A 25,762-nucleotide genomic window follows, 5' to 3' on the forward strand; every position below is an offset into this window, starting at 1 on the left:
GTCATAGACCTCGAGGCCTGGACCCTACTTATCATCCGGTCTCGTGTCATGTTCCAGATACCATGGACCTTGCCCCTCAGCGTCCCCTCCACTGAACCATCAGCCCGGTGAGGTCGACTCCCCGGGGCGTTGATGTCTGACGCGCCCCGCGTGCGTCCCGCTCAGCCTCAACTCTCACCCCGGTTCCTCCTCCGTCGCGCGCAAGCCACTTTCTCCCGCTGAGCGCGCGGACCCCCCACGGGGCAGCATGGAGTTCGCCATGATCAGCGCGGACAACGGCTGCAACAGTCGCCTGCCGTACGGGTACGCGCAGCAGTCGCGCGCCCGGGAGAGGGCGCGCGAGGTGGAGCGCCAGTCGCGCGCGGCGGCAGCGGCGGCGGCGGAGGGTGACGCCGTTGGGGAGGGAGGGGGAGGCGGGGGTGGAGGGGGGGGTCACCCGTCTCACGCCGCCTCCTCCTCGTCCAACGCCAACAACAGCAGCGGCGGCGGCCCCGCCTCGCGCCACGCCCCCTCATGCGCTTCGCCCCCCCAGCAGCGGCACGAGCAGCACGCGCTCAGAGCGCGGAAGAGGCGACGCGGCGGTGGCGCGGGACGCTGGAGGAGGAACCGCGCGAGCCTCGGAGGGGACCTGCGCCACTCGGAGCTCGCGCTGCTGGGGTCCGGGGACGACGGCATGATAGAGGAGGAGGAGGGCGAGGGGGAGGAGGAGGAGGAGGAGGGGGAGGAGGAGGAGGAGGAGGAGGAGGACCACAGGGGGGGCAGCACGAGGGCGAGTCTCCTGCGCGCCATGGAGGAGGATGGAGAGGAGACGGACCGCCGGCCGCAGTCCGGCTACGAGCCCGCGTACGGCGACGGCTACGGCTGCTGTGAGCGTGTGGTGATCAACGTGTCAGGGCTGAGGTTCGAGACCCAGATGAAGACGCTGCTCCGGTTCCCGGACACCCTGCTTGGCGACGCGGAGCGCCGCGTGCGCTACTTCGACCCGCTGCGCAACGAGTACTTCTTCGACAGGAACCGGCCGAGCTTCGACGCAATCCTATACTACTACCAGTCGGGTGGGAGGTTGAAAAGACCCGCCAACGTGCCGTTCGACATCTTCTCGGAGGAGGTGAAGTTCTACGAGCTGGGCGACGAGGCCGTGTTGAAGTTCCGCGAGGACGAGGGCTTCGTGAAGGAGGAGGAGAAGCCTCTCCCGGAGGACGAGTTCAAGCGGCAGATCTGGCTGCTGTTCGAGTACCCGGAGAGCTCGAGCCCCGCGCGCGGCATCGCCGTGGTGTCCGTGCTGGTCATAGTCATCTCCATCGTCATCTTCTGCCTCGAGACGCTGCCCGAGTTCCGGGACGAGAAGGAGTACCTGCAGCCGCGCGGGAACCTGAGCCATGCGCAGCCGGACAACGGGGGCTTCACGCCGTTCAACGACCCCTTCTTCCTCGTGGAGACCGTCTGCATCATCTGGTTCTCCTTCGAGTTCGTGGTGCGTTTCTTCGCGAGCCCCAGCAAGGCGGACTTCTTCAAGAACATCATGAACTCCATCGACGTGGTCTCTATCCTGCCCTACTTCATCACGCTGGGCACGGACCTCGCGCAGCAGCACGGGGGCGGCGGCCAGCAGGCCATGAGCTTCGCCATCCTGAGGATCATCCGCCTGGTGAGGGTGTTCCGCATCTTCAAGCTCTCCCGCCACTCCAAGGGGCTGCAGATCCTGGGCCACACGCTGCGCGCTAGCATGCGCGAGCTGGCGCTGCTCATCTTCTTCCTGGTGATCGGCGTCATCCTCTTCTCGAGCGCCGTGTACTTCGCTGAGGCGGACGAGCCCTCCTCGCAGTTCACCAGCATCCCCGACGCCTTCTGGTGGGCCGTGGTCACCATGACGACGGTGGGCTATGGCGACATGAAGCCCATCACCGTCGGCGGGAAGATCGTGGGCTCGCTTTGCGCCATCGCCGGCGTGCTGACCATCGCGCTTCCGGTGCCGGTGATCGTGTCCAACTTCAACTACTTCTACCACCGGGAGACGGACAACCAGGAGGAGCAGCCCCCCGCGGTGGCGGAGAGCCTGCCCCCCGGGTGCCCCTACTGCCCCGACCTGCTGCGGAGGTTCAGGGGCTCTCCGTCCGGCTCCTCGCTGGGCGACAAGGCGGAGTACATGGAGATGGAAGAGGGGGTGACGGAGTCGCTGTGCGGGCTGGACAAGAGCCCGAGCAAGGGGAACGGGACCGAGATCAACCGGAAGAACAGCAGCTCCAAGTCGGTTCAGACTGACGTGTGATGTTAACAGAGATTACTTTATAAGACCTGTGTGCGCTACACAGTGAGGGCCCTGAAGCGTAAAGTTGGACTCGTGCGTCGAGATCACTGCAGAAGGCGAAGCGCGCATGATACCTAGAACACACACACACACACACACACACACACACACACACACACACACACACACACACACACACACACACACACACACACACACACACACACACACACACACACACACACACACACACACACTATTCAGAATGTTTTGCCAGGTGGAGCATTTAAATAAAAAGTATCTAGGAATTAGATCAATTAATTAATTGATTAATTAACAATCACACGCTAGTCCGACTAGCCGCGTGTGGGGTCGATACGTTAGTCTAAAGGTTTCATACTATGAGCCACAAAAGACCGGCTAATGCATTCGCACTTTATGAGTTGTATTTGTCAAAACGTGAACAATGGGAGTTAGTTTTTGCTCATATGCAATAAAAGTCTAATTTGTTTGCACTAAAAATATATATAAATATTTTCTGGCAAACGGGGGCGAGAGGCTGCAGTTAAATACAGAACCTCCAGACCCTCTGAAGGACGACGTTGGAGACACATTCTAAACATCTGACTGAAACCTATTTCTGTTGTTCCATCTGAGAAAGCACACGACAGCCAAACACACGCACTAGACTACAAGCACAGGGTGTGGGTCCGAGGGCCTGCAGGAGAGACCCGAGGGTCTGATGTGGTCCAAATCTATAATGAGAACAATCCGAGTTTAGAATTCATGTTCATCATTCTAATCTAACCAGAGCTATATCCAATCAGATCCTTTTCCAACATTCATAATAGGCCAGAAAAAGCTTATGAAGAATGGCTTGCAACGCCAGGTTTTATGGCCTATTCCCGCTTTGGCGCCAACATCTCTACCCGGTATGATGACCCTTTACGCGGAGCCCGATGGAGAGGTACGGCGACATGACGTCGTGGAAACTCGTTGGTTTGAGAACTTCATCCGTCGTCCGATGGACCTCTGGCACAACGTTTCTTTTTTTCTTTTCTTTTTTTAACAAGAGGACAATGATTATCTCCAGGATCAAAGAGGTTCTTCGGAGTATGGATGTCTTCCAAGGTATGTAGCTTCCTACTGTACACATTCATCTCCACTTTGAGAACTACATGACGTGGAAATTATGATATGAAAATATCTTCCTATATGTAGGCCCTGAACATGTGTGTGTGTGTGTGTGTGTGTGTGTGTGTGTGTGTGTGTGTGTGTGTGTGTGTGTGTGTGTGTGTGTGTGTGTGTGTGTGTGTGTGTGTGTGTGTGTGTGTGTGTGACGGCCATCTCGTGCCATTGAATGGTGAGCCATTGCGCGTGCGTAATACACGCGTCACGCGCCGATAAGAGCCCCGTGGGCCGTTTACGCACAAACAATGCCTAATGTTTCGTAACTCAGGACGCTATGAATTGATTGTATTTCATTCCAAACACATACATCTCAATATTGATTCTACCTAAAGTTTCAGAAATGTATTTTGATACTCTTCGTTTGGTCCTGTTCTGTAAATCGTTAACAAACTGCATTAATTATGCATTGTGCAAATCCTTTGTCCACGCATGCCATGCAAGCCAATATTATTACGAAAGTGTACTATTATTTTACAATGTGTGTGTCGTTGATGACACCTGTAGTGCACACAACCTGCAGAAACTGGGTTAGCATTTTCCATATGAAACACACACAAACATTCTCACACCAGATACATGTGTGGCACCGTTTAGTGTTTGGACCGGGCTGTGTTTTATCCGAGGAATAATCCTATAACATATCATCCATTAGATAGTGTTGAATCAATGAAGCCGCCCTGAATGGTGGGGAGACACCCGATTCTGAGCCGTCCTCCAGCCTCTCTCTCTCCCGACCCGTCCCCCCCCAGCTTGATTACATTAGCCGACTATAGGCGCAGGGATTGTGTTGCTAATCACGCACATCATCTGGTCTCCATTTCACTCTCACGCACCACAGCTACGGCCGTGGACGCAGTGCTAGAGGTGTACGAGCACAATATGTACGATAGGTTTTTATTCGATTATATTTGTTCAGTGTGGATATTGGTTTGTACTGTAAAGACCCGGTGTTTTCTAACATTCAGAATACACACAGGGCTAATCATTGAAAACTTAATAAAGTACATAGTTGCCTGTGCACACACAGCACACAGCAGTAGATCCGAGACCACGGTGGATTACATCGGCTGTCACAGAGGATCAGAGATGTGGAGAGACAAACGGGGAGAAGCAGCCTAAAGGGTCGACCTTTCTACCTGGAAGCTCTTTCTTTCTTGCTTCTCGAGAGCAGCCTTACATTCTTACCGACAGTTTACAATGAGGGTACATTAATGAACAGTTAATAAGCGTTAATTAATGTACAAGGTACAAGCATTAGTTATGTAGAATTAGCAGGGTTAGGGTAAATGGATTAGGTTATTGTGTTAGAAGGTAAGGGTTAGTGGGATATTTATCAAATAATGAATAAATTAATACCTTAGTTCTAATGAAACCCACTACCTTAGTGAACACGGACATCATTAGTAAACAATTTCTAGACCATTGGTTAACTGTTAGTTAGTTTATGCTTATTATGGCTAAAGTAATGTTAATCTGTGGGTAACTAGTTGTATATAATAAACAACTAACATATCTTGGCGTGATAGAAGCCAGTGACTACAGATCGAGTGTTGTATGAAACTAAAGGAAAACCTTGGAGGCCAACACATACCGACACATTTTATCTCAACATAGATATAAAATATACCCAGTTATCAAACACCAGTTTAGTATCACTCAACATAGAACTGGCTTTTATGGGTTTATATTTACCCACCATTGGCAGGTTAGTCAAAGTAGCTGGTTGAGTGTATGTGCATATGCACATGTTTAAACCCACGTATGGTCACTTCAATATTCACTGTGTACACAGCCTCAGCAGTGGATCCATCTGTGAGCCTGGTATGGATAGAATTATTGCAGATAAGCCGACATTGATTTGAATATTACGATTGTAGAAGTATATTGCGATTGTGTCTCTCCTTCTACCATCAGTACCATTAGTTTGAGCGAGTTTGACTTGGCTGTTTAAATCATCTCAGCTCCACGTTGGGTAACGCCTGGAGGTAGTCGGTCATTCTCATGACCAAAGGTTGGAGAGGTGGATTGTATTAGGGCTCCAAGCGACGATCACATGACGTGGTGTTTTGGTAGGACTGTGTGGGCCACATGACCGCCTCTCACCATTCTCCCATCAGCCTCCCACCGACCGAGCCTCAGGCTGCCGATGGAACGTGGAAACGCGTCTGAGATGGGCCTCGTATCGATCAGGGTTACATAAGGACCTGCCCTCCCACAACGACGCCAACAACTGGACTTGGTCGAGCTAGAACAGGATTAAGACACTGTGGAAAATGTGAAAAAAAACATTCTCCCTCTAGCCCTCTCTCGCTCTCTCTCTCCCTCTCTCCCTCTCTCTCTCTCTCCCCCTCTCTCTCCCTCTAGCCCTCTCTCCCCCCCTCCCCCCTCTCTGCACTCGTACTTTGGAATGACTCTATGCTTTTATGTGGAATGAGTAATACTTGCTCTTAGGGTCCTGTGTGTGTGTGTGTGTGTGTGTGTGTGTGTGTGTGTGTGTGTGTGTGTGTGTGTGTGTGTGTGTGTGTGTGTGTGTGTGTGTGTGTGTGTGTGTGTGTGTTAATTCAACACACTGGGGCCTCCGAGGCTAAAATGATGAGTCATGAAACAGAGATAATTAAATCCACGGGCATGGTACATGAAGCTCCCGATAGGATGCGTTAGTGTACAGTAAATACACTGGTGCTGCCTTTAGTTTAGATGATGAGGATTATCAGAACCTCCTGTCTGTCTCTCTTGCTGAGTCTGATCAACATGTTCCTCACACACCAGTTGTGGTCTTCACTGCTCCATGTCCTTCCAGCGTTGGCTGATGGTGGAAAGACATCCTCTCTCCCAGCATCACTGAGCTGAATCTAACCACCAGCGTGGCCACATCGGCCACACTTAAGCTATAGCGCTATAGCCCTGTGGCCTTTGTTATTCCACGCTGTGTGAAGCCCTAGTAGGTGATTCCCGGTTCTGTTGTCCACAGACTCCCACTGCCTGACGCACGCGGTTCTAAAGGCTGAGGGGTGGAAGGCGTTGTTTACCTTCGTGGCAGCGCCTCATGCTTCGAGCTCGGAGACAGAGGCAGTGTATCAGGCAGCCATTCTGAGGTTGATTTGCTTTCATTTGATGTCTTGCAGTCTTGCTTTACATGTTGACTCCCAATAGTATTGTGCTCCGTATACCAGTATTCATGAAAAACACGTTCAGCAACAGCAAAGTGTTCATCATATTATTTTGACTTACAAACTGATCCATGTAAGTGGTGTGTGTATGTATATACACACACACACCTCTTACATGGATCAGTTTGTAAGTGTATGGAAAAGTAGCTCCTTAACTTTTTAAACTTGTGCCTCATGGTGAGCATTATTCACTTGCATTTAGTTAATTCACAATTTTGACTTGAAAAGGAAAAAGCAAACATTTTAAAAAAGAAAATATATACTATAACAAATTTATAAAATATATTTTCTCCAAGTATGAGTTCAAGGCGTATCCAGATGCGTACAGAACAGCTTTTATGGAAGCCTTTAAGGTACGTTGGGCTGAGTGACCACAGCCCTCTTAGGAGTTGTGTGTTACCTCCAGGCCCTCACAGTAAATCCTTTCTGCTCTCAGCCTGGTTCTCCAGTGGGCCTCTGCCCCCGAGTGACTGCTGGCCGCGCCGCACCGCCGGCACACCGCCGGCACACCGCTGGCACGGCCACACCGCTGGCACGGCCACACCACCGCCCTGGTGGAAAGTTCCCAGCCTTCTTTTTCTTCCTTTTTACAAATAACAAATAGTGGTTTGTTGCGTTCTGTCCCCTTCCTGGCACCACATCTAATTATGTGGGCCATAAATCTGCCTCATACTGTAAATGGTGTAGAGTGGAAAGGAAAATATCACAAATAAACATTGGAAGTTGCAAATATTTACTGATGTTTCCCGGCGAAGGTCTTAATCAAAGCCGTGAATATTCCACCCCGACTAATCAGACAAACGTTGGATTTGAATTTGACATTTTCTAATAAAAAAATGAATTCGCCTTCCCAGCTGCTATTTGTTTAGTTTGAAAACTGACATATCATAGGCCTTTCTATGGAAGCATATATGTAGCAAAATTCAAATGGCAATGCAATTTGCAATTTGCAATTCAATAAGTAATTACGTTATGCAATTGACAATGCATTATGCAATTTCATAATGTAATTTGTAAATACGTTATTCAAAGTGTATTTTAAAATGCAAAGTGACAATGCAATCCTCAATTAAATTGGCAAAAGTTATAACAATAAAAATACAATAACATTTTGTCAAATTCTTTGAGTTCCTTTATTCAAATTGAAAAGCTATAGCGTCCCCGTGATTGCAATCCACTTCGCCACGCTCCGTGTGTTGCGATATTCAAATGACATTTCAATCCGCAAAACGGAATCCAAAACGGAATCCAAAGAGGAATCCAAAGAGGAATCCAAAAAGTCAATATGCAAAGTGGCAAACGTATCAGCCACCAGCGGGAACTACGTCACTTTCTATTGTGTCAGACTGTTTTATGTGTGGGGGGAGGGAGTTCCAGAGCCTGGGTGCTGAACAGCTGAATGACCGGGCACCCATTCGTAATGAGTCGTGATGTGGGGATACATAGTAGTCCAGCAGAGGTTGAGCGGAGGGAGCGGGAGGGAGTGTATTCTTGGAGGAGGTCCCAGAGGTAACTGGGGGCTAGGTTGTGGAGAGCGTTGTAGGTGAGGAGTGGGTGGAGACGGTGGGTCTCCCGACCCTATGTTTCGCACCCAGTGCCTGTAGCACTTTGGAAATCTTTGTGTTTACCACACTGGCGTCAAAACGTACCCGTGAGGATAAGTCGTCTATCCTATCTCCCAGAACACGCACTCTATCTACTGCATCTGTGTCTTCAACACGATTGTTCTCCACATCATCGGCCAAACTTCGGAGCGTATCAATAATCACCATTGGTGACCATGGACCTGACACATACGAACTAGAAGTGAACAAGGAAATTACGAGCAAGTGACGTAGTTCCCGCCCAGACGCTGATTGGCTGATACGTTTGCCACTTTGCATATTGACTCTTTGGATTCCTCTTTGGATTCCGTTTTGCGGATTGAAATGTCATTTGAATATCGCAACACACGGAGCGTGGCGAAGTGGATTGCAATCACGGGGACGCTATAGCTTTTCAATTTGTATGAAGGAACTCAAAGAATTTGACAAAATGTTATTCTATTTGTATTGTTAGAACTTTTGCAAATTTAAATGAGGATTGCATTGTCACTTTGCATTTTAAAATACACTTTGAATAACGTATTTACAAATTACATTATAAAATTGCATAATGCATTGTCAAATGCATAATGGAATTCCAAATTGCATTGCCATTTGAATTTTGCTACATATATGCTTCCATACCTTTCGTTTCTAAACAATGTATTTTAAACTATGGTAGACCTACTATGATATCATTGGTGTTTCGTTTTTAATCTATGTTTTTTAAACCATGGTACTATGATATCATAGGTGTTTTTATTTTTAAACTATGTATTTTGAACTATGATACTATGATATCATAGAGGGCCCAATATTGCATTCCTCTCACTTGTTCCGTTGTGATTATGGTCAGTGGAGAAATACTGTGGAAAAAACACTGCCAGCCAAAGTGTGTTCTGCTGGAGAAGAATAAAACACACGATGCAGCCGTAGCATTAGCTCATGAATGACTCTAGAATAAATGTAGGAAGAATAGAGAGAAAGAGAAACCCACCAAGTGACCTCATAGCAGAAGGTAACATGTGCATTGGATTGTGTAGAAGAGAAGCAGCAGTATTATAAACCCAGCACTTGGATGGCTGCAAACTGCAGACTGAAATCTAATTGAGACAAAACACGTTGGCTGGCCCACATATCGGCTCCCGTGATGTACGCCGTGTTACCAGTTCTGTCTGAACGCTGCACCAGAGCTCTCTATAGACGTATATATCTCCATCTATCTATCTATCTAGCTAGCTAGATATAGTGATGCCCATTATGAAATATAATGGAATATTTTCTGTTGCATCACACATTTCATCTTCATCACATCAGCTTCCATAATTCATGTTCTCACACAGAAATCCAAATCCAATGAACAAGAAGAAGGATCATAATCCTGTTTCATATCCCGGCTCCAAAGAGCCTCGGCCTCCCTTCAGTAGTGGGGAGAGTTGTGTCTACACCAACATCAGGGGAGAGCCTTATTATTAGTTATCTCAATGTTTGCCTGTGACTCTCCGGTGAGCTAATTGGAACTCTACACCTCCCCTCAGTGCCAGCTGAAGAATTGTACGTTGGAGGCTAAAAATAGATGGAGCGTTTACTGCTGTTGCAGGGAGGAGGTTTAGTGATTCAAAGGAACCTGGTTCCTTGTTGTGTGGTGCAGGAGTGCTGCAGTTGGCCTGTCAATCATCCGAGGCTCCACAATACAGCAGAGAAGACAACGCATGGAAACCCTTTTTTCAATTGTTGAAGTTCAGAGTAATGGCAATCCTTCCACATGCATGGCTGGGTGTGCGTGTGCGTGCGTGCCTGTGTGTACCAGGCTCTCCGTTGTTGCTTCGAATCCCATCAAGCCTGATCAAGAATACTATTAGAATATTAATGCCCAAGGGGTGGGGGAAGTTATGGAACACAGTGAATAGGAGTGTTTGGGCTGAGTGTAATCATTGCCATGGCAACAAAAGCTGGAATCTGTGATAGGAGTTATTTGTCTATGGAAAGCACTATCCTCAAGAGAGAGAAAGTGAGAGTAAGTGTGTGTGTGTGTGTGTGTGTGTGTGTGTGTGTGTGTGTGTGTGTGTGTGTGTGTGTGTGTGTGTGTGTGTGTGTGTGTGTGTGTGTGTGAATAGTTCCTGTGTTAGAAGCGTGTGTGTAATGTGTGTTCCTTCTGTAACTGCTTTTTCCATGTCTTAACTCTGTTTGGAAAAAGTGTGTCAGAGTCGCGCCGGGCGGCCCGGTCCCAAACAGGACGCTGGCAACAGGAGCCTAAAGAATGACGACCCTCTGCTGCCGCTCAGCAGAGCAGCTCGCTGCTCGGTCGTATGTTTGGCCAAAGTGACCCTTAGGAAGGCTTGTTGATTTAAGATCGGGCCTTCTGAAACACATCTGTCTCTCTAACATCTGGGGGACGTGAGGGCCTCATTATTCATACAAACACAACCAGTGTTAACCACATCCTGAAGCCGCCGGTCCTGCTGCCACTCAGAAGGACATCAGTCAGACCTCTCCTTGAACATTGTATCTTATTGACTGATTTGGACGCTACTTTCCCCTCTACATCACATGGGAGTGTTGTGTAGTTATCCAACATGGGTGTAACACACAGGGGTGAGCACGTTCTATTTTGACGCATGAGAGAGAGCCCTGCCATTGGCTGGATGGTTTGGAGATGGGCGGGGGGGGGGGGGGGGGGGGGGGGGGAGACATGATGATGCAATGCCTCTCTCATATCGCCTGGGGGGGGGACCTTTATTCATTAGTTTATTTACTATGATTATTATTAAGAGTATCAGTATAACAATCATCATTAATAACCTTATTAATGCAATTATTATATATTATTATTATTTGTCAATGCAAGTAAGGAGGGTTTGACCACATTAAACCCAAACCTGGAAGTCCAGGAAGTCAACAAGCAAATACTAATACGCGGTCCTGTTATACAAACACAACAGAACAGGTTCATTCAGCAACTGTTATATCATAACATAACATAACACTCATTTGACGACTATTATAACATAACAGGTTCATTCACCGACTGTTATATCATAACAAAACATAACAGGTTCATTCACCGACTGTTATTTCATCACAAAACATAACAGGTTCATTCACCGACTGTTATAACAAAACATAACAGGTCCATTCACTCTTAGAGCACCTTGCCCACAGAAGCAGTGTGCATTGTGGAAGAGCGTCGTCATGGAAACTCCTCAAGGCCTGCCCACAACTAGCGCAGTGGTGTGTGTGTGTGTGTGTGTGTGTGTGTGTGTGTGTGTGTGTGTGTGTGTGTGTTAGAGACACAGACAGACGGATAGAGAGAGAGACAGACAGAAAGAGCTGGACAGAGGGAGAATAAAGAGAAACAGACAGACAGACAGACAGACAGACAGACAGACAGACAGACAGACAGACAGACAGACAGACAGACAGACAGACAGACAGACAGACAGACAGACAGACAGACAGACAGACAGACAGACAGACAGATGTTTGAACTGGTTTTCCCTAAAGCATGCGTAGAGGGTTCAGACTCTGAGAACATCTGAAATCCTCCCAGGGAAGCAGAGATTCATGAATTAATTCAGAAGACGGTTTCTTCATCATTTAATATTGAAGGAAGTGACATTTTATAAGTAACTCATAAGCCAGAAAGTCTTTCCTTTCACCTTTCACTTCCTTAATGTAGTCCAAACTGTTCTGATGATATTGGCTTCTGCCTGCAGTCGCTACAGACACGTCTTCGTCTTCCAAAGGGATTATCTAAACCTAGTTTAGATCACCTGTGCTAACCAACCCGTTGTTTCACCCTCCCTTCAGAGACGTGATTTGTAGTGAGAGATTCTTTCCTCCCGACCTTTGAACGTGCCCGTCTCTTGCAGACATCTGTAGGGCATATCTCCCAGAGTCCCACAAAGCCTTTAACTAAACACATGATCTCAACACAACATTGCTGCAGTGCTCAGAGGACAGACAACTCGTTCTATTCACTCCTAGTTTGCAGAAACAATTGAAACATTTATTTTTGCAAGTTTGAAGTGTGCATGTAAGGAGTCAATGTCCACCTGTTGACAGCCTGTGTGTGTGTGTGTGTGTGTGTGTGTGTGTGTGTGTGTGTGTGTGTGTGTGTGGTGAGTGTGTGTGTGTGTGTGTGTGTGTGTGGTGAGTGTGTGTGTGTGTGTGTGTGTGGTGAGTGTGTGTGTGTGTGTGTGTGTGTGTGTGTGTGTGTGTGTGTGTGTGTGCGTGTGTGTGTGTGTGGTGAGTGTTTGCATAGATATGTCTGTGAGTGAGTGCTGTGAGTGAGTGTGTATGAAGGCTTGTGTGTGTGTGTTTGTGTGTTGTCTTGTGATATTCTGGTACTTCCTGTCCTCCCAAAGCGAGGCTGGTTCCTGCAGCCTTATGATTATCGTTCTGTGGTGGTGGACCAGCAGCTAAACAAACAGCAGCTCTAGGGCTGGGAGTTGGGCCTGTCCTCGACGACTGATCTGTTTTCATCTGAGACGCGTCAGGGTGATTTATGGGCCTCAGAGCGGGGCTGTAAATCACATTCCCTGGCACCTCCCCTCAGATGCAGAGTTCTACATGTGATCACGTCTCCCTGGGCTATTTACAGACAGACTTCTAAATATCTCCATTATGTGTTATCTTCCATCGGAGGCCGGCCGTATAACCAGCGTGGCTGTTACTCTGTGATTTAAAGACTTGGGTCTGTCTGGCTCTTTGTTCGAGCACATTATCATTTACTTACATTATTAAATAGAAATATGATGGATAGATGATGGAGGGGGGGAGGAGAGAGAGAGAGAGAGAGAGAGAGAGAGAGAGAGAGAGAGAGAGAGACAGAGACAAAGACAGAGACAGAGACAGAGACAGAGACAGAGACAGAGACAGAGAGAGAGAGAGAGAGAGAGAGAACGTTATTGTGATTGCATTCCTTCGAAGCCAAAGCCAGCGGCTGCCCGTTACCATAATCAATGCTTAGAGTTTATAGTTTAGTGTCTTCTTCAAGCAGAGGAACTCATTCTGGTTGTGTAGAAGATTCAATCTTCAAAATGCTCAATAGATCTATGGAATACTATGACTTTCATATATGTCTCGTCTATGTGGTATGTGTGGTCTATGTGGTCTATGTGGTCTATGTAGATCTATGTGGTCCATGTAGATCTATGTGGTCTATGTGGTCTATGTAGATCTATGTGGTCTATGTAGATCTATGTGGTCTATGTGGTCTATGTGGTATATGTGGTCTTTCTGTGCGTCTATGTAGATCTATGTGGTCCATGTAGATCTATGTGGTCCATGTAGATCTATGTGGTCTATGTGGTCTGTGTGGTCTATGTAGATCTATGTGGTATATGTGGTCTTTCTGTGCGCTGCTCCCCTGAGTCTCCAGTCACTCCGTGTCTTTAGGTGAGATAAGGGGAACAACATGCTGTCGTATCCGTGGCCCTCGCTAGCAACAGACACCAACAGGCCGACTCCAGAGTGAACCGGTTGGGTTCTGCCTCTTTAAGTCTGGTCTCTGATGTTGAAGCTGGAAAAATATCTCCAGAAATATCGGCTCTAAATCCAACGAGAGGCCGCAACTTGACCAGGAGAGTGGTTCTCCGTTGTGATTGGTCTATGTGGGTGCGACCTCGCCTGGCCCTTGGCTCACCACAGAAACTTCAGACTGAATTATGGAGAGGAGTTAACTCAGGAGCGAACTTAGGAGCTAACTCAGGCTGATGTGGGCCTGCGGCCGTAGCTGTGGTTAGCAGCTGGATGGTAGCAGCAGCAGGGAGAGGCTAGCTAGCTAGCTGGGCCAGGGTGTCTGCTTTCAGAGTCTTGGCGTACGGACCGCTAGTTAAGAGGGCTGGGACGCTAACAGGCTGAGTGGGGCTGAGACTTGGCCGGCAAACTGCTGACAGAGAGAGATTCTTCTTTCTGTCTCGTTCAGTCATTAATCATGAGATTATTCGTTATCATGGGTAGACGTGTTTGAAATGGCCACTTATATGTAGCCTAGGTTACGATATATTTTTGTTGATTTTGACATCTACAAAACTACTAAGTCTCCAGCGCTCTAAAATCCTCTCAATATAGCAGGTAATGCCATGATGCATCCTTAAGTACAAGACCCGTAGCAGAACGTCTGGAGGGAGAAACCGTTGGACGGAACTACGCAGCGTTTCCTGTTTGGTTCTGGATATCTTCTTAAGAAGAGAAACACATTAAAAAACAACCACACACTCAGAGATCCCCTGTTCGCTCATAGCGACCTTAGGAACCTACATATGACACTAGAAGGTTCCATGGTACTAGTCTGTGTGTCTTTAAGGGCTCTTAAAGGAACAATACAGGCTGAAACACCTCGACATCGTTAAGATCTTTCGCTTGGTAACTCGTGTATGTATGTATGATGTGTGGAATGTTACCCGGTGATCAGTCAGTGGTTTAGTCAGAGGTCACAGGCGTATCTGCTGTGCCTGCAGTGTTGGGAATCTAGAACTAACAGACTGAGTTCCAAAGACGGTAGAGGATCAGATCAGTTCACCAATCAGTGATCCGCCACATCTCGATGGATGTCATGTTGATTTGATCGTCATAACGACCATGTTGCTGTGCTGCGTTGCAGCAGCAGACGTCTGGCTGAGAGAGCGTGGCTCGGCCTCCAGGCCTCGTATTCTGGAGAGTTAGGGAACAGATGTGTAGTCAACGGCACGGCGCATTCAGAACTCCTTACAGATACTCATAACGAGCGAATCATCAGACAGGGCGGAGCTATTACAAGGAAGGCACACTTAAAAATACTAAAGGTTTGCAGTTTTACTTTATTACATTTATTTAATTATAGATGAACCTACACACGTGTGCTTGTGCCTTAGTATATATTCATGTGCGCGTATTTGCATGTGTGTGTGCCTGTGTGTGTGCGTGTGTGTGTCCATCCTAACCATTTTGGTGTCTACGCACGTAGACTAAAGCAGAGATGTTCTGAGGAATGGGGGAGAGTCTCCATGATGCTATCTGACTTCCTCTGCGTGCCCTGGGTTTGGCCTCAGTAAATTGCAGCTTCAAAGTATCCGAAGCCATTTCCCTGCAAGGCTTCAATAAGAATACATTATCAAAACATTCGACATTCAAACTTTTTGAACCTGGAAAACATCGGGGCTCTTTCTTCACTTTAAAACGGGCGCCATGACAGCAGAGTGGCGTCTTAATGCACTGTATTTACACAGACCTGGTGGGATTACATTACGATGGGTCACTGGAGACACGTTCTGGTCGGCCTGTGTGTGCTTGGCTCTCAGACGCGTCTCATATATAACTGGATACTGAGTCTGGGCCGAGCCAAACAGTGGTTTCTCTGAATGAGCCCCCATTACTCCAAGCCCTCCCTCCTCCTTTACATCAATGAGAGTGCAATGGATCGTATCCATTGCACTCTCATTGACGTAACAAGACGAGGACTAACACACGCACACACGATCACACAGGGATTAGGTAGCATCAGATGGGCCTGCAGTCGTACCGTTAGCATCAGGCCCCTGGCTCTCTCTCTCTCTCTCTCTCTCTCTCTCTCTCTCTCTCTCTCTCTCTCTCTCTCTCTCTCTCTCTCTCTCTCTCTCTCTCTCTCTCTCTCTCTCTCTCTCTCTCTCTCTCAGTGTGCGTGCGTGCACGTGTGTGTGTTCTGAAAAGCCAGCGTGCATGTGTGTGTGTGTGTTCTGATGCATGTGTGTGTGAACGCTGCAGGGGTGTGAGGCAAGAAGCCGAAAGAAGCATCAGCTCCCTGCTGCCGTTGGATTAGTGTCAGCGCGCAGGAAGCAGCGGCGCCCCGCCCACAGAGCCCCAGCGGCGCCCCGCCCACAGAGCCCCAGCGGCGCCCCGCCCACAGAGCCCCAGCGGCGCCCCGCCCACAGAGCCCCAGCGGCGCCCCGCCCACAGAGCCCCAGCGGCGCCCCGCCCACAGAGCCCCAGCGCTCCGTGTCTCGGGGCGCGTCGCGCGTTTTCCCTTTCCCTCTGGGCTAAGCCCCGGATATTTCAAAAACCTAGAAACGCCCCTGTCTCACGCCACAAGCGCTTCAAGGCAACGACAGACGACGATGATGATCTTTGGTTTGACGCGAATAACTGGAATAATTCATCTCGTCGTCAAGTTTATTCATACGTCGTCACATTGTATGTTAATAAAAGCTTGAACGTTCCAACGAATCGTACAGCAATACTACGACGGAGCGGGGAGGTATGCGCCACAAGGCCATGGAGTCACATGAAGATTTACTGAAGAACCGTGTAGAACCAACCCAGGGCTTAGAACGCACCTTATCTCACGGGCTGACAGACTCCACTGATCAGAGCCGGGTTATGACTTGATTACGTCAGGAAAGAGAAAAGTGTGTCTTATTGCTGCACTAAAAGTGCCAGTGAACCCAGAACCGTATATTTTTGTTTTAATCACGTCTTCTATGATCTTCAATATCATAATATAGGCCTATGACTGATTGTCACTATTGCAAATTCAAAAGTATCATTCATTGGGAAATATGCAGACTTCTAAATATGTCCTTAATAAATAAAGTATATTTTCCAGCAAATAGTTGGTTACAACAGCCATAAGTGAATGAAGCATTAATGTAGAGTATTAATCAGTTATCTATAAGGCAGTCTGGCTGCCGGCTCTCAGATGGGACCTCGTCTCCCCTGGCAGGACCCTCCCTGATTACTGGGGCAGAAAGGCAACGTCTGCACTCCATATTAATCTCATTTTAACCGCGCTGATCGACTGATTGCGTTCCAGGCATTAGTCAGAGCCAAACAGGGTTTTCATCCTGTCAGATAATTTGTGTTTCTAGGAGCCGAGCAAATAATATGGGCTAATTGTTTATATTTTGAGACAGCATCTGCGTAAAATAGGAATCAACTTAACCACCATAGATTGATGATTCCTGAGGTGTCACAGTAGAGCAGGTGAATCCATTCCTAGGTGTGTGGTTTTAACACAATATAATATAATAACATCATAATACAATACACTTCTGGAAGGCCAATCCTCAGCCTAACGTTCTGAGCCCAGTGTCATGGCTTCTTATTCCAGAACAGGAAACCTAGTCGATGATCCCTGGCTTATAACGCTCAAATTCAACAACATGTACGAGCTAAAGCATCCCAGGGCTGCTGTGCGTGGTAACCATGGTGATAACACATCCATCCTCCTCTCTAGAACTCTTGCTAGAAACACATTTGTTTGTTGTTCTGCTTCGGAAGTTTGACCAGCCACCATGGACAGATTCGTCAAATTTGTCGAATATATCAGTCATAGGATGTCGTAGGATAAAAGCATTATTGATCTAGTATCAATCAGCACTGACTACAGATATGTCCAGGCTGTTTTCAGCTGCAAGCCAGTTGAAATGTTACACATTGGCACCGCTTTAATGTGCTCTGGAACCACAATGGAAGTGGGCCACCTAGCTGCTGATTTGCAGAGTTGACTCTAAACCCCTGGATTACCTGCTTCTGTTATTTGACCTAAATCCATGAAGGTGTCGGTAATATCTGAGGTGTTCCTCCACACTGTCGGACGTAGCAGGAGACCTCCGCTATCTTCGGCTGGCAGGGGACATCTGTGTGAGTTCATTTATTCACGGCTGCGCCGTCTCACCGGCCGGACGAACCAAAGCCACGGCGTCAGACGCTGAAGGACCCCTGACCGTGGATACGCTGGGCTCTCCCCAGGGGGTTCGACACAAACAAAGGACGTCAGCTCAAAGCTGTACACGGTTTACTTTGAAACCTGCTGGAGTCCTTGAGTGAAGCTGACACTCAAAGCAGAGCACATCCTAGTCTCTCCAAATCGCTGATTCCTCTTATCAGCCATTTGGAGTAGTCTCTCATATTAAAAGATATAAGACAGGGTTACTAAATCGCCCTCGCTCGCTCTCCTTCTTCCTCAACACACTCACTGCACACAGAGATGGGAGTGGGCAGCATCTCTGCTATCCCTTCCCCGGCAGGAACGACTCACTCATGTGTGTGAGCGAGGAGAGTGGTTAGTGGACCCGATAGAGGGGTTTGGTGATAGCCGGGTCAGGCACGCGTGTGTGTGCGGTTCACTGGAAGGCACACTCGCTGTGCGGTCAGTGACTTCATGTTTCCCGGAGATAAAGAGCAGAGCTGAGGAGGACGAAGACAACAGAGAGCGCGAGCGCTGGGGCGTGCGAGGGAAGAACGTGTGATCCAACATGGTGGAGATATGACCTGCTCCTCTTGAGAATGGGGCGCCAGGTGACCACGTGTCCAGGCGTGTTCTGAACTGAACCGCTCCAGCAGGGAACAGGTGCTCCTTAACATTAATAACAATAATTACCTCACTAATGATGGTGGTGGTGGGGGTAGTAACATTAGGACCATTTGTATTCATATAATATCACGTATTATGCAGCAATTCGGATGAGCAGTTTTTTGTGCAATCAAGTGGTGTAGGGACTGAATTAATGAATACAGTCTGCATGTACTAGGAACCAAATTTAATTCAGTCGTTTTATTGATGAATTTGTGTCTTCATCACGTTTTCAATAATTTTGGCTTTTAAATTGTAATGAGGAGGTTGTACTGTTTGAGGGCTGGATAGGTCATTATTGAACAACAAGGACTTATTATATATGTTGTTTATTTGATCTCATATTGCCAGTATCAGGTGGTAATATTAGAGATTGCATTTGTCAGCCTTGAATATAAGTAGGGATTCATTCCTAGTCTTGAACGTGGATAGTATCATTAGTTATGATCTCGGTAAGTGAGGAGAAGGAGGAAGCAGGAAACTGGAGAGAAACCTGGGTTAGATGATCTTTAAAAGAATGCAATCGATAACAGTTGAAGAATTCGACTGATGGAATTCTATTCAGCCTGCTTTGATCCCCTCGTGGCCTGAGCTCAGAAGTCCTTCCCTGTCTGTTTGTCTGTTTACGTAGTCCAGGAGTCCTTCAGAGGACGCTGACTTCTGTGGTTGTGGAAACAACGGCCGTGTTGTTGGAACGGCTATTTTTAGAGAACCGATTACATTTCTGGTACATTAATGTCAGCGGGATTGAAGTCTGTGACTGGGTATTCATAACCTAAAAACCATATTCTGCACGGAAGAACTCGGCAAGAAAAACCCTTTCAGGCCGGCATAATCTGTTCTGATAGTCCGCTCCGATTTAATCAACTCAAGAGAGCTCACGGCGCCGTTTACACCAGAGGAAGATCGTGATTTTACGACCGTTTTTGCATTTTGATAGTATCTAGATTCAGAACGTGTTTACACAACGCGCTGAGACCAGTCTCAACCGGTTTGAAGCAGGGAGGCGGCATTACTTCGGACAATGCCCTGGAACGTTTTCCTAATGGAAACGCAGGGTCAGGGTTCGTAGCGTCGTGAGGACAGCGGGTCTGGAGCAGAGACGACTCAGAGGACCGTCGGCCGGCTGTACACCGACCGGGACACCGGAGCCGAGATGCCTCAGACACAGAGACCACAGCCCTGCTGTATACAGACCGGGGACACCAGAGCCCAGACGCCTCAGACACAGAGACCACAGCCCTGCTGTATACAGACCGGGACACCAGACCCGAGACGCCTCAGACCGTAGGGCCTCAGACACATGGGACCGCAGGGCGCGGGACCGCACTATGTTTCCGCTGGAGATTATAGTTAGAAGATAAGAGCGGATCGATCAGCACGCACCCCCTCCGGGGGTGATGTTGACAACGGCTGCTACGCTCTCCCACACCTGTTCCCGGAGGTGTAGCGGAGACATCGTCCTCTCTGCACCCTGATCTCAAAACGCTCTGTTTTAACCGTACACTTCAGACAGCGTCTATGACTGCATCAAAATGCATATTGTGGAAGAATCAATACCACGGTTCTACTCATTGTATAAAGAATACACTTAGTGACTGTTGGCCAAGTGCCCTGAGGCTGCTGACCTCTCTACTCCACTGTCACTCGGTCTGCGTCACTAAGAGAGACCGCCGCCCCCCCACTCCTCCCCTTAACACGCTGAATTCATTAATACATATTGTACTCCACTGTCACTCGGTCTGCGTCACTAAGAGAGACCGCCGCCCCCCCACTCCTCCCCTTAACACGCTGAATTCATTAATACATATTGTACTTATGGCACCGAGCCAACGTCTCTCATCGCCAACCGTCGCCTCATTCCGTGATCCCAGCGTATTACAGAGCAGCGCGTTGCACCGTCTGCAGCTGCATGTTGGTGATCAGCAGCGAGGCCGAGCAAGGCGTGCGTCTCCTACTCACAATACTGCAGTAGAGTCACAACAAGCAGCCACGTTGTGGTGCCTTTGTTTGGGTTCCTCCCCTCCACAAACACAGTGATGATCAGAGCCGGCACTCCCCATTACCCTCAGCCTTGACTATGGGTGATTCAGTCTGCTGGGCCTTACCTACAGGTGGAGATGCTATCTGCTGAAGTGTTCCTTCGCTCCACGTCGGTGGAGAGGAGGAACGCAGGTTGTTGAAGTGCTTGTGACCAGGCATATGTGGCACATTTAAAGCTAATGACCTGTTTTGTTAATTTGTCTTTATTTTTACCAGCGAAGCAGCGAATAAGGCCACGAGCAGAGCGGATCCTGTGTTCAGACTGTCGTAGTAATTGCCTTGCGCCGGCTGAAGCAGTAATTGCCTACAGAATGTCTGCAACTCCTCAGAGACGCGTGTATGAGATGCTCAAATTATGGAGGTGGAGAATTATACACCAGCTGGTCTGCTTATACGCAGGGCTGTCGCGTCCGCACGCGTCTCAATAACCGCAGACACTGACAGCCACACATGACAATCATTCACATGACGCTCCGCTGCGGAATCCTACATTTAAAATATATACGGTGTGTCAAAAAGGGGGGGAAGACCCTGGGAAATAGGCCTGTGGAAATAAGCACAAACACGCACACATACGCACACATATGCACTCACATGCATGCACGCACACAGACACGCACACACAAACACACAAACACACTACTTCCAACAATGTGCGTCAACAGCACATGCACGCACCCACACGCGTACACAAACACACGCACACCCCTCCTAACAACGTGCACGCCCCCCATCAGGGCGGGGTGCCGGGGTTAATGTCCGGTAACGGCGGGACCCCCGGAGCGGAGGGCGGAAGTGTGGACACCAGGGTGTTCAGGACATCATGAACGAGGCTTAATGGGCCAGTGTGGGCCCCATTACCCATAACAGAGGCCCTGGATGCTGAGGCCGGTCCCCGAGGCCGGTCCCCGAGGCCGGTCCCCGAGGCCGGTCCCCGAGGCCGGTCCCCGAGGCCGGGCCCCGAGGCCGGCAGGGCGTGGTGAGGACGGCCAGCCACTGGGCCAGCGCTTTGCTTCGGGGGCGGGGGGGCTATGCAACACTGTCGCTTCCTGCCTAGAATGATGATTGATTAGATGCCCTTCCTGTTCCTGTTTCTGTTGCAGTGTGCCCAGCGGAGCAGTGTCGTGCCCCCCCCCCCCCGTCTGTCCGTCCGTCCGTCCGTCCGTCCGTCCTTGGAAACTGAGGAGAACGAGCAGAGCTTTGTGACCGGTCATCCTGAGAGCCAGTGGACACCGGAAAGATGGAGGACGTTTATTGGGAAAAGAGTCAGAGAGGATCTCTGAATGGAGACGAGCTCCGAGCGCTGGGAGCTGAACAGTGAGTCACGGCCCAAACGATTGCCTTAAACTAACACAGAAATATATACGCAGATGTACGAAGAGACGATGTTTAGAGACTTATACGAGTTCAAAGGTGTTTCTTTCTTTACGTGAAACCAGTGTGTCGTAAAGGGAGAGAGATGTGAATATTTTACTATGATAGAGAACTATGTTTGGGTGTAATGTTGACATGTTTTCCTGGGTCTGCTTCGTAGGTGTCTTGGTTAGCCGGCAGCGGGATAGCTCTCGCTGCACGGGCGCAGTAAGCAGTATGACTGGATCTATTTTTATCTTGTTTTGTATCCTCAACCAAACACGCGCTCGCCAATCTCTTGTTTCTCACCATTTCATAACTCAGATTCCCACGACAAACCGATAGTACAACGAAGGGTGGGGAGAGAGCAGCGAGAGGGAGAAATACAAGACATATCCGGGCGACTGATGCAACGCAGTCCATAAAACACGTTCCTTACAAATCGATCCACCTTAACAAAGATGTCAGGCACATGTAGACAAACATGATTTTCTGCCACATTTACTTTTATCACAGAGGTGGTGGAAAATCCTGGGCATTCGATGCCCAAAGATGAATCTAAAGATGAAGAACTTTTTATCATTTCTTTTCTCAGATGCAAAATGTAGAGCTGCCAGCTGCTGGCTGAGGCGTTTCCACGTTAAAGTTAATTGTATGCAAAGTAACATGGAGGTGTGTTCTATTCTATTTTTTTAAACCTAGCCTTGATAATTACATAACCAAAGGTGAAACCCTGTCTGTTGTGGACTTCTGGAACTTGTCGTGACATAATAGTTGCACACTGAATAGAACAAATTGTAAATACGCAGATGTTTATACGTGTGTGTCTCTGATGTGAAAATAGAGTACTTTTTGAGAGTTTTCCTTCTCCTTTCTTTGACTGTTACTAACCTTCATTCCGCTGTGTTGTCTGTGTCTGCCGGTGATGAGGCAGTCTGTCGTACACGCTAGAGGACTGCTGCTCAGCATCCTCTGTGGTCATGGTAACGGCAGCGGGGGCTTTGTTAACCATCCCATCATAAATGTCACACCTTGTGCTCTACGTCATTCCCGACCCGGAGCGCTGGCAATCGCCGGCCACTCTCCTGGTTCCAGAAGCATCCTTTGGTCTGAAGCGGTCTTTGTAAACTTTAGGGGTTTACGAGTGTGGAGGTGATTGCAACACGTTTTCGATGTCATAATGAGGAGGTACATATCAGTTGTGTCAATTTGAACTTAGTTTGTGATCACATTAAGGCAGTTCAAAATGATGGATAAATATATTTGGTAACACCTTATGAAAAGGGTACATTAATAAACCGTTAATAGACATTAGTTTATGCAGTGATAAGCATTATTTTAGCATGGGGGTTATGGTTAGGGGTTGGGTTAGTGCTTTAGGTTTAGGGTAAACACCCTTAGTAAAGGTTTTACTACTTTACTACTACCATTAGTTAACTGTTAATTAACGCGAGTCAATGCTTAATAGTGCAATAACTAAACTTATCGATGGCTCATTAGTGTACCCTTGTTGTAAAGTGTTGCGGTATATCTTTTTCTGTTGGCTGGACTGGCCACACCTCCTGGCCGCCCCATTGGACAGCACAGTACCAGGGTGCTGGGCCCCCTATATAACACGGTTACAAAATAAAAGTTTGATGTGAGTTTTTGTGTTTGGTTGGAAATATAATGGACTTTATTGATCTTAATACCTAGAGACCCAGACTAGAATGTGTAGTCGTAAAGAATTCAGGGTCGGGATGGAGATCTCCTCAAGCAAGTGAAACCACATCAGGGGATTTATGATGGAGCTTTTAGTTATTTTCACAACATTTGCAATTCGGGGAATAAAAAGGCCTGTTTCATAAAATAGAACATCAAATACTGTAGCTTGTGTCTTGTAGTCTTTATAAAGGATTTCATTTTTCGCTTTCGCCAGCTACGATCTGCTTGTTATTGCAACCAAGTCTCGCTCAAGGATAATTATCTCTCTGAAATCTTGTTGTGAGAAATGTCCTTATTATCATTCAAATCTAAACTCTCCTTCACCCAAATCGTTGAGACAATATTAAGCGACACTTTATCTCCTCCAACAACACAAACTCTTCTTTCTCCAGCTCTTACTCAAGTCTCGCGAGACTTATCAGAGAGAGAGAGAGAGAGAGAGACTTGGACGCAATAACAATCAGACCGGATCAAGCGAAAGGTGAATTAAAAAGGATTATTTCCCTGCAGGGCTCCTTTCTATAACGTTAGAATATAATCTGAGCCTGTCAGTGTCAGATACAGGCCCGTTAAGAGGACGTACAGTGACAGGGTGCTATGCCCCAAAGGATTACATGGCCGCCTGACTCCCGGGTTACGGCCGAGTCTCTCTCCCCCGATTCTCAACCAATTAGTCCCCGAGACCCAAAGGGGAACGAGCACTCTGGCTCTTGTTGTTTAAATAAATTGTTTAAATAAAAGATGCTACTAACTGTTTGCGTTGCTTGACGACCAGCATTAATTATCAGAGGATTGTGAAGATGATCTTTCCTCTAAAACCTTCACATGCATTCAGTCCGCCGAGACGTCTCAAACACAGAGGCAGCGCATGCCTCCGTCTGCGCTCGGAGGACGTTGGTGGAGAGGAAAACAGGACATCTTAAAAATTCAAACATTATTCCAAAAAAGTATGCAGAGGAAAGTTTAATCACGAGACATTTGGATTCACAAGCAGTCCTCCCTGCGTCTCCTGATGAACGACGGCGCCGTCCGGTTATGAAGGCAGACCCTAATATGCTTAGAACCATCCGATGGTTTTCTAATCAAACAAGTTCCTGTAAGTATATCGCAGAGTTCTAAGGCTGAAACTCTAGCCACATGTTGTTGATGTTAAACCGCTGCAATCTGATCTGCAGTGTTGCAGCTTTAGGAGAACAAATTTGTTTTTATTGTTTTGTATCATTGCCCACCACTTTGGAAGAAACTAGAAAGAAATTAAGAAACGAAAAATAAACACAAAAGTTGAGTGAGGAATCAGATAATTGTAATGCATAGCTTCAGGGTGGTTTCACTCGATGAAGGGCTAGTCTACGAGTGGCTTCTTGGTGCACTCTGAGGGACTTACAGCGACGAACACAACACAATCAATCAGGCCAGTCAGCCAGAACTTCTAGAGACAGGGAATTGTCTGCATTACGTTGAGGATGAAATCCCTCCCAACCTTAAGTATTTATTATAGCACATCTCTAAAGCACAGAGGCCCTCGTGACGAGAAGAACACAATCCTGAAAATACTAAAACAACCGAGTGCCAACAGGGAGAACAACCGAATACGTCTTAGGAATACAGCATCTCTCTATCGATCTAGAGTCCAACCAAACAGACCGAACGACAGGAGAGAACTGACGGACCCTCAGCCATCACATGTCTCCCTGCCGTTGTCTCCATGTGTGTGTGTGTGTGGGGGGGGGGGGGTTACTACATTTCCTTCTTTCTTTCATTCTTTCTATGTTTTCCTGCCTCTATGTCTTCTCAGATATGCGAGCTCTCTGAATGTGAGATGATAAAATACTATTTCATTAATGTTAGACGAGGTGGTATTATTCAAAGATTTAACCAATAAGGCCATGCCTATTGATTATGGAGCGCTTTCTGATTATTGTTGTTCAAACTCCAGTAAAAACAATGAAGTAAAAATAAATCAATCCTAACAATGGATTGGTCTACGGTACGAACTAGCCTAACTTACAGTGTTTGGACTGAGATGACGCAGAGGCATGTCATATACAACCTTGATGTTCTGGAAGTGTTCAAGTGTCGCCAGCTCGCCCCTCACCACGCCCCCCGCCCCCCTGCTGAGAGCCAGCGGCCGCAGACCAGCCGACCCGGGGGCGCCTGA

The 25,762-nt window shown here is 47.8% G+C and overlaps 1 protein-coding gene across 1 annotated transcript; it reads left to right on the forward strand.

The window, feature by feature from the left end:
• Positions 1 to 247: 247 nt before the first annotated feature.
• Positions 248 to 25,294, forward strand: kcna4 (potassium voltage-gated channel, shaker-related subfamily, member 4). Its single transcript, XM_056608083.1, has 2 exons — positions 248 to 3,379; positions 21,651 to 25,294. The coding sequence occupies exon 1, from the start codon at positions 248 to 250 to the stop codon at positions 2,267 to 2,269; it is 2,022 nt and encodes a 673-aa protein (XP_056464058.1). The 3' UTR covers positions 2,270 to 3,379; positions 21,651 to 25,294.
• Positions 25,295 to 25,762: the final 468 nt, after the last annotated feature.

Source organism: Gadus chalcogrammus, chromosome 14 (genome assembly GCF_026213295.1).
Source record: "Gadus chalcogrammus isolate NIFS_2021 chromosome 14, NIFS_Gcha_1.0, whole genome shotgun sequence".
Lineage (NCBI taxonomy): Eukaryota > Metazoa > Chordata > Actinopteri > Gadiformes > Gadidae > Gadus > Gadus chalcogrammus.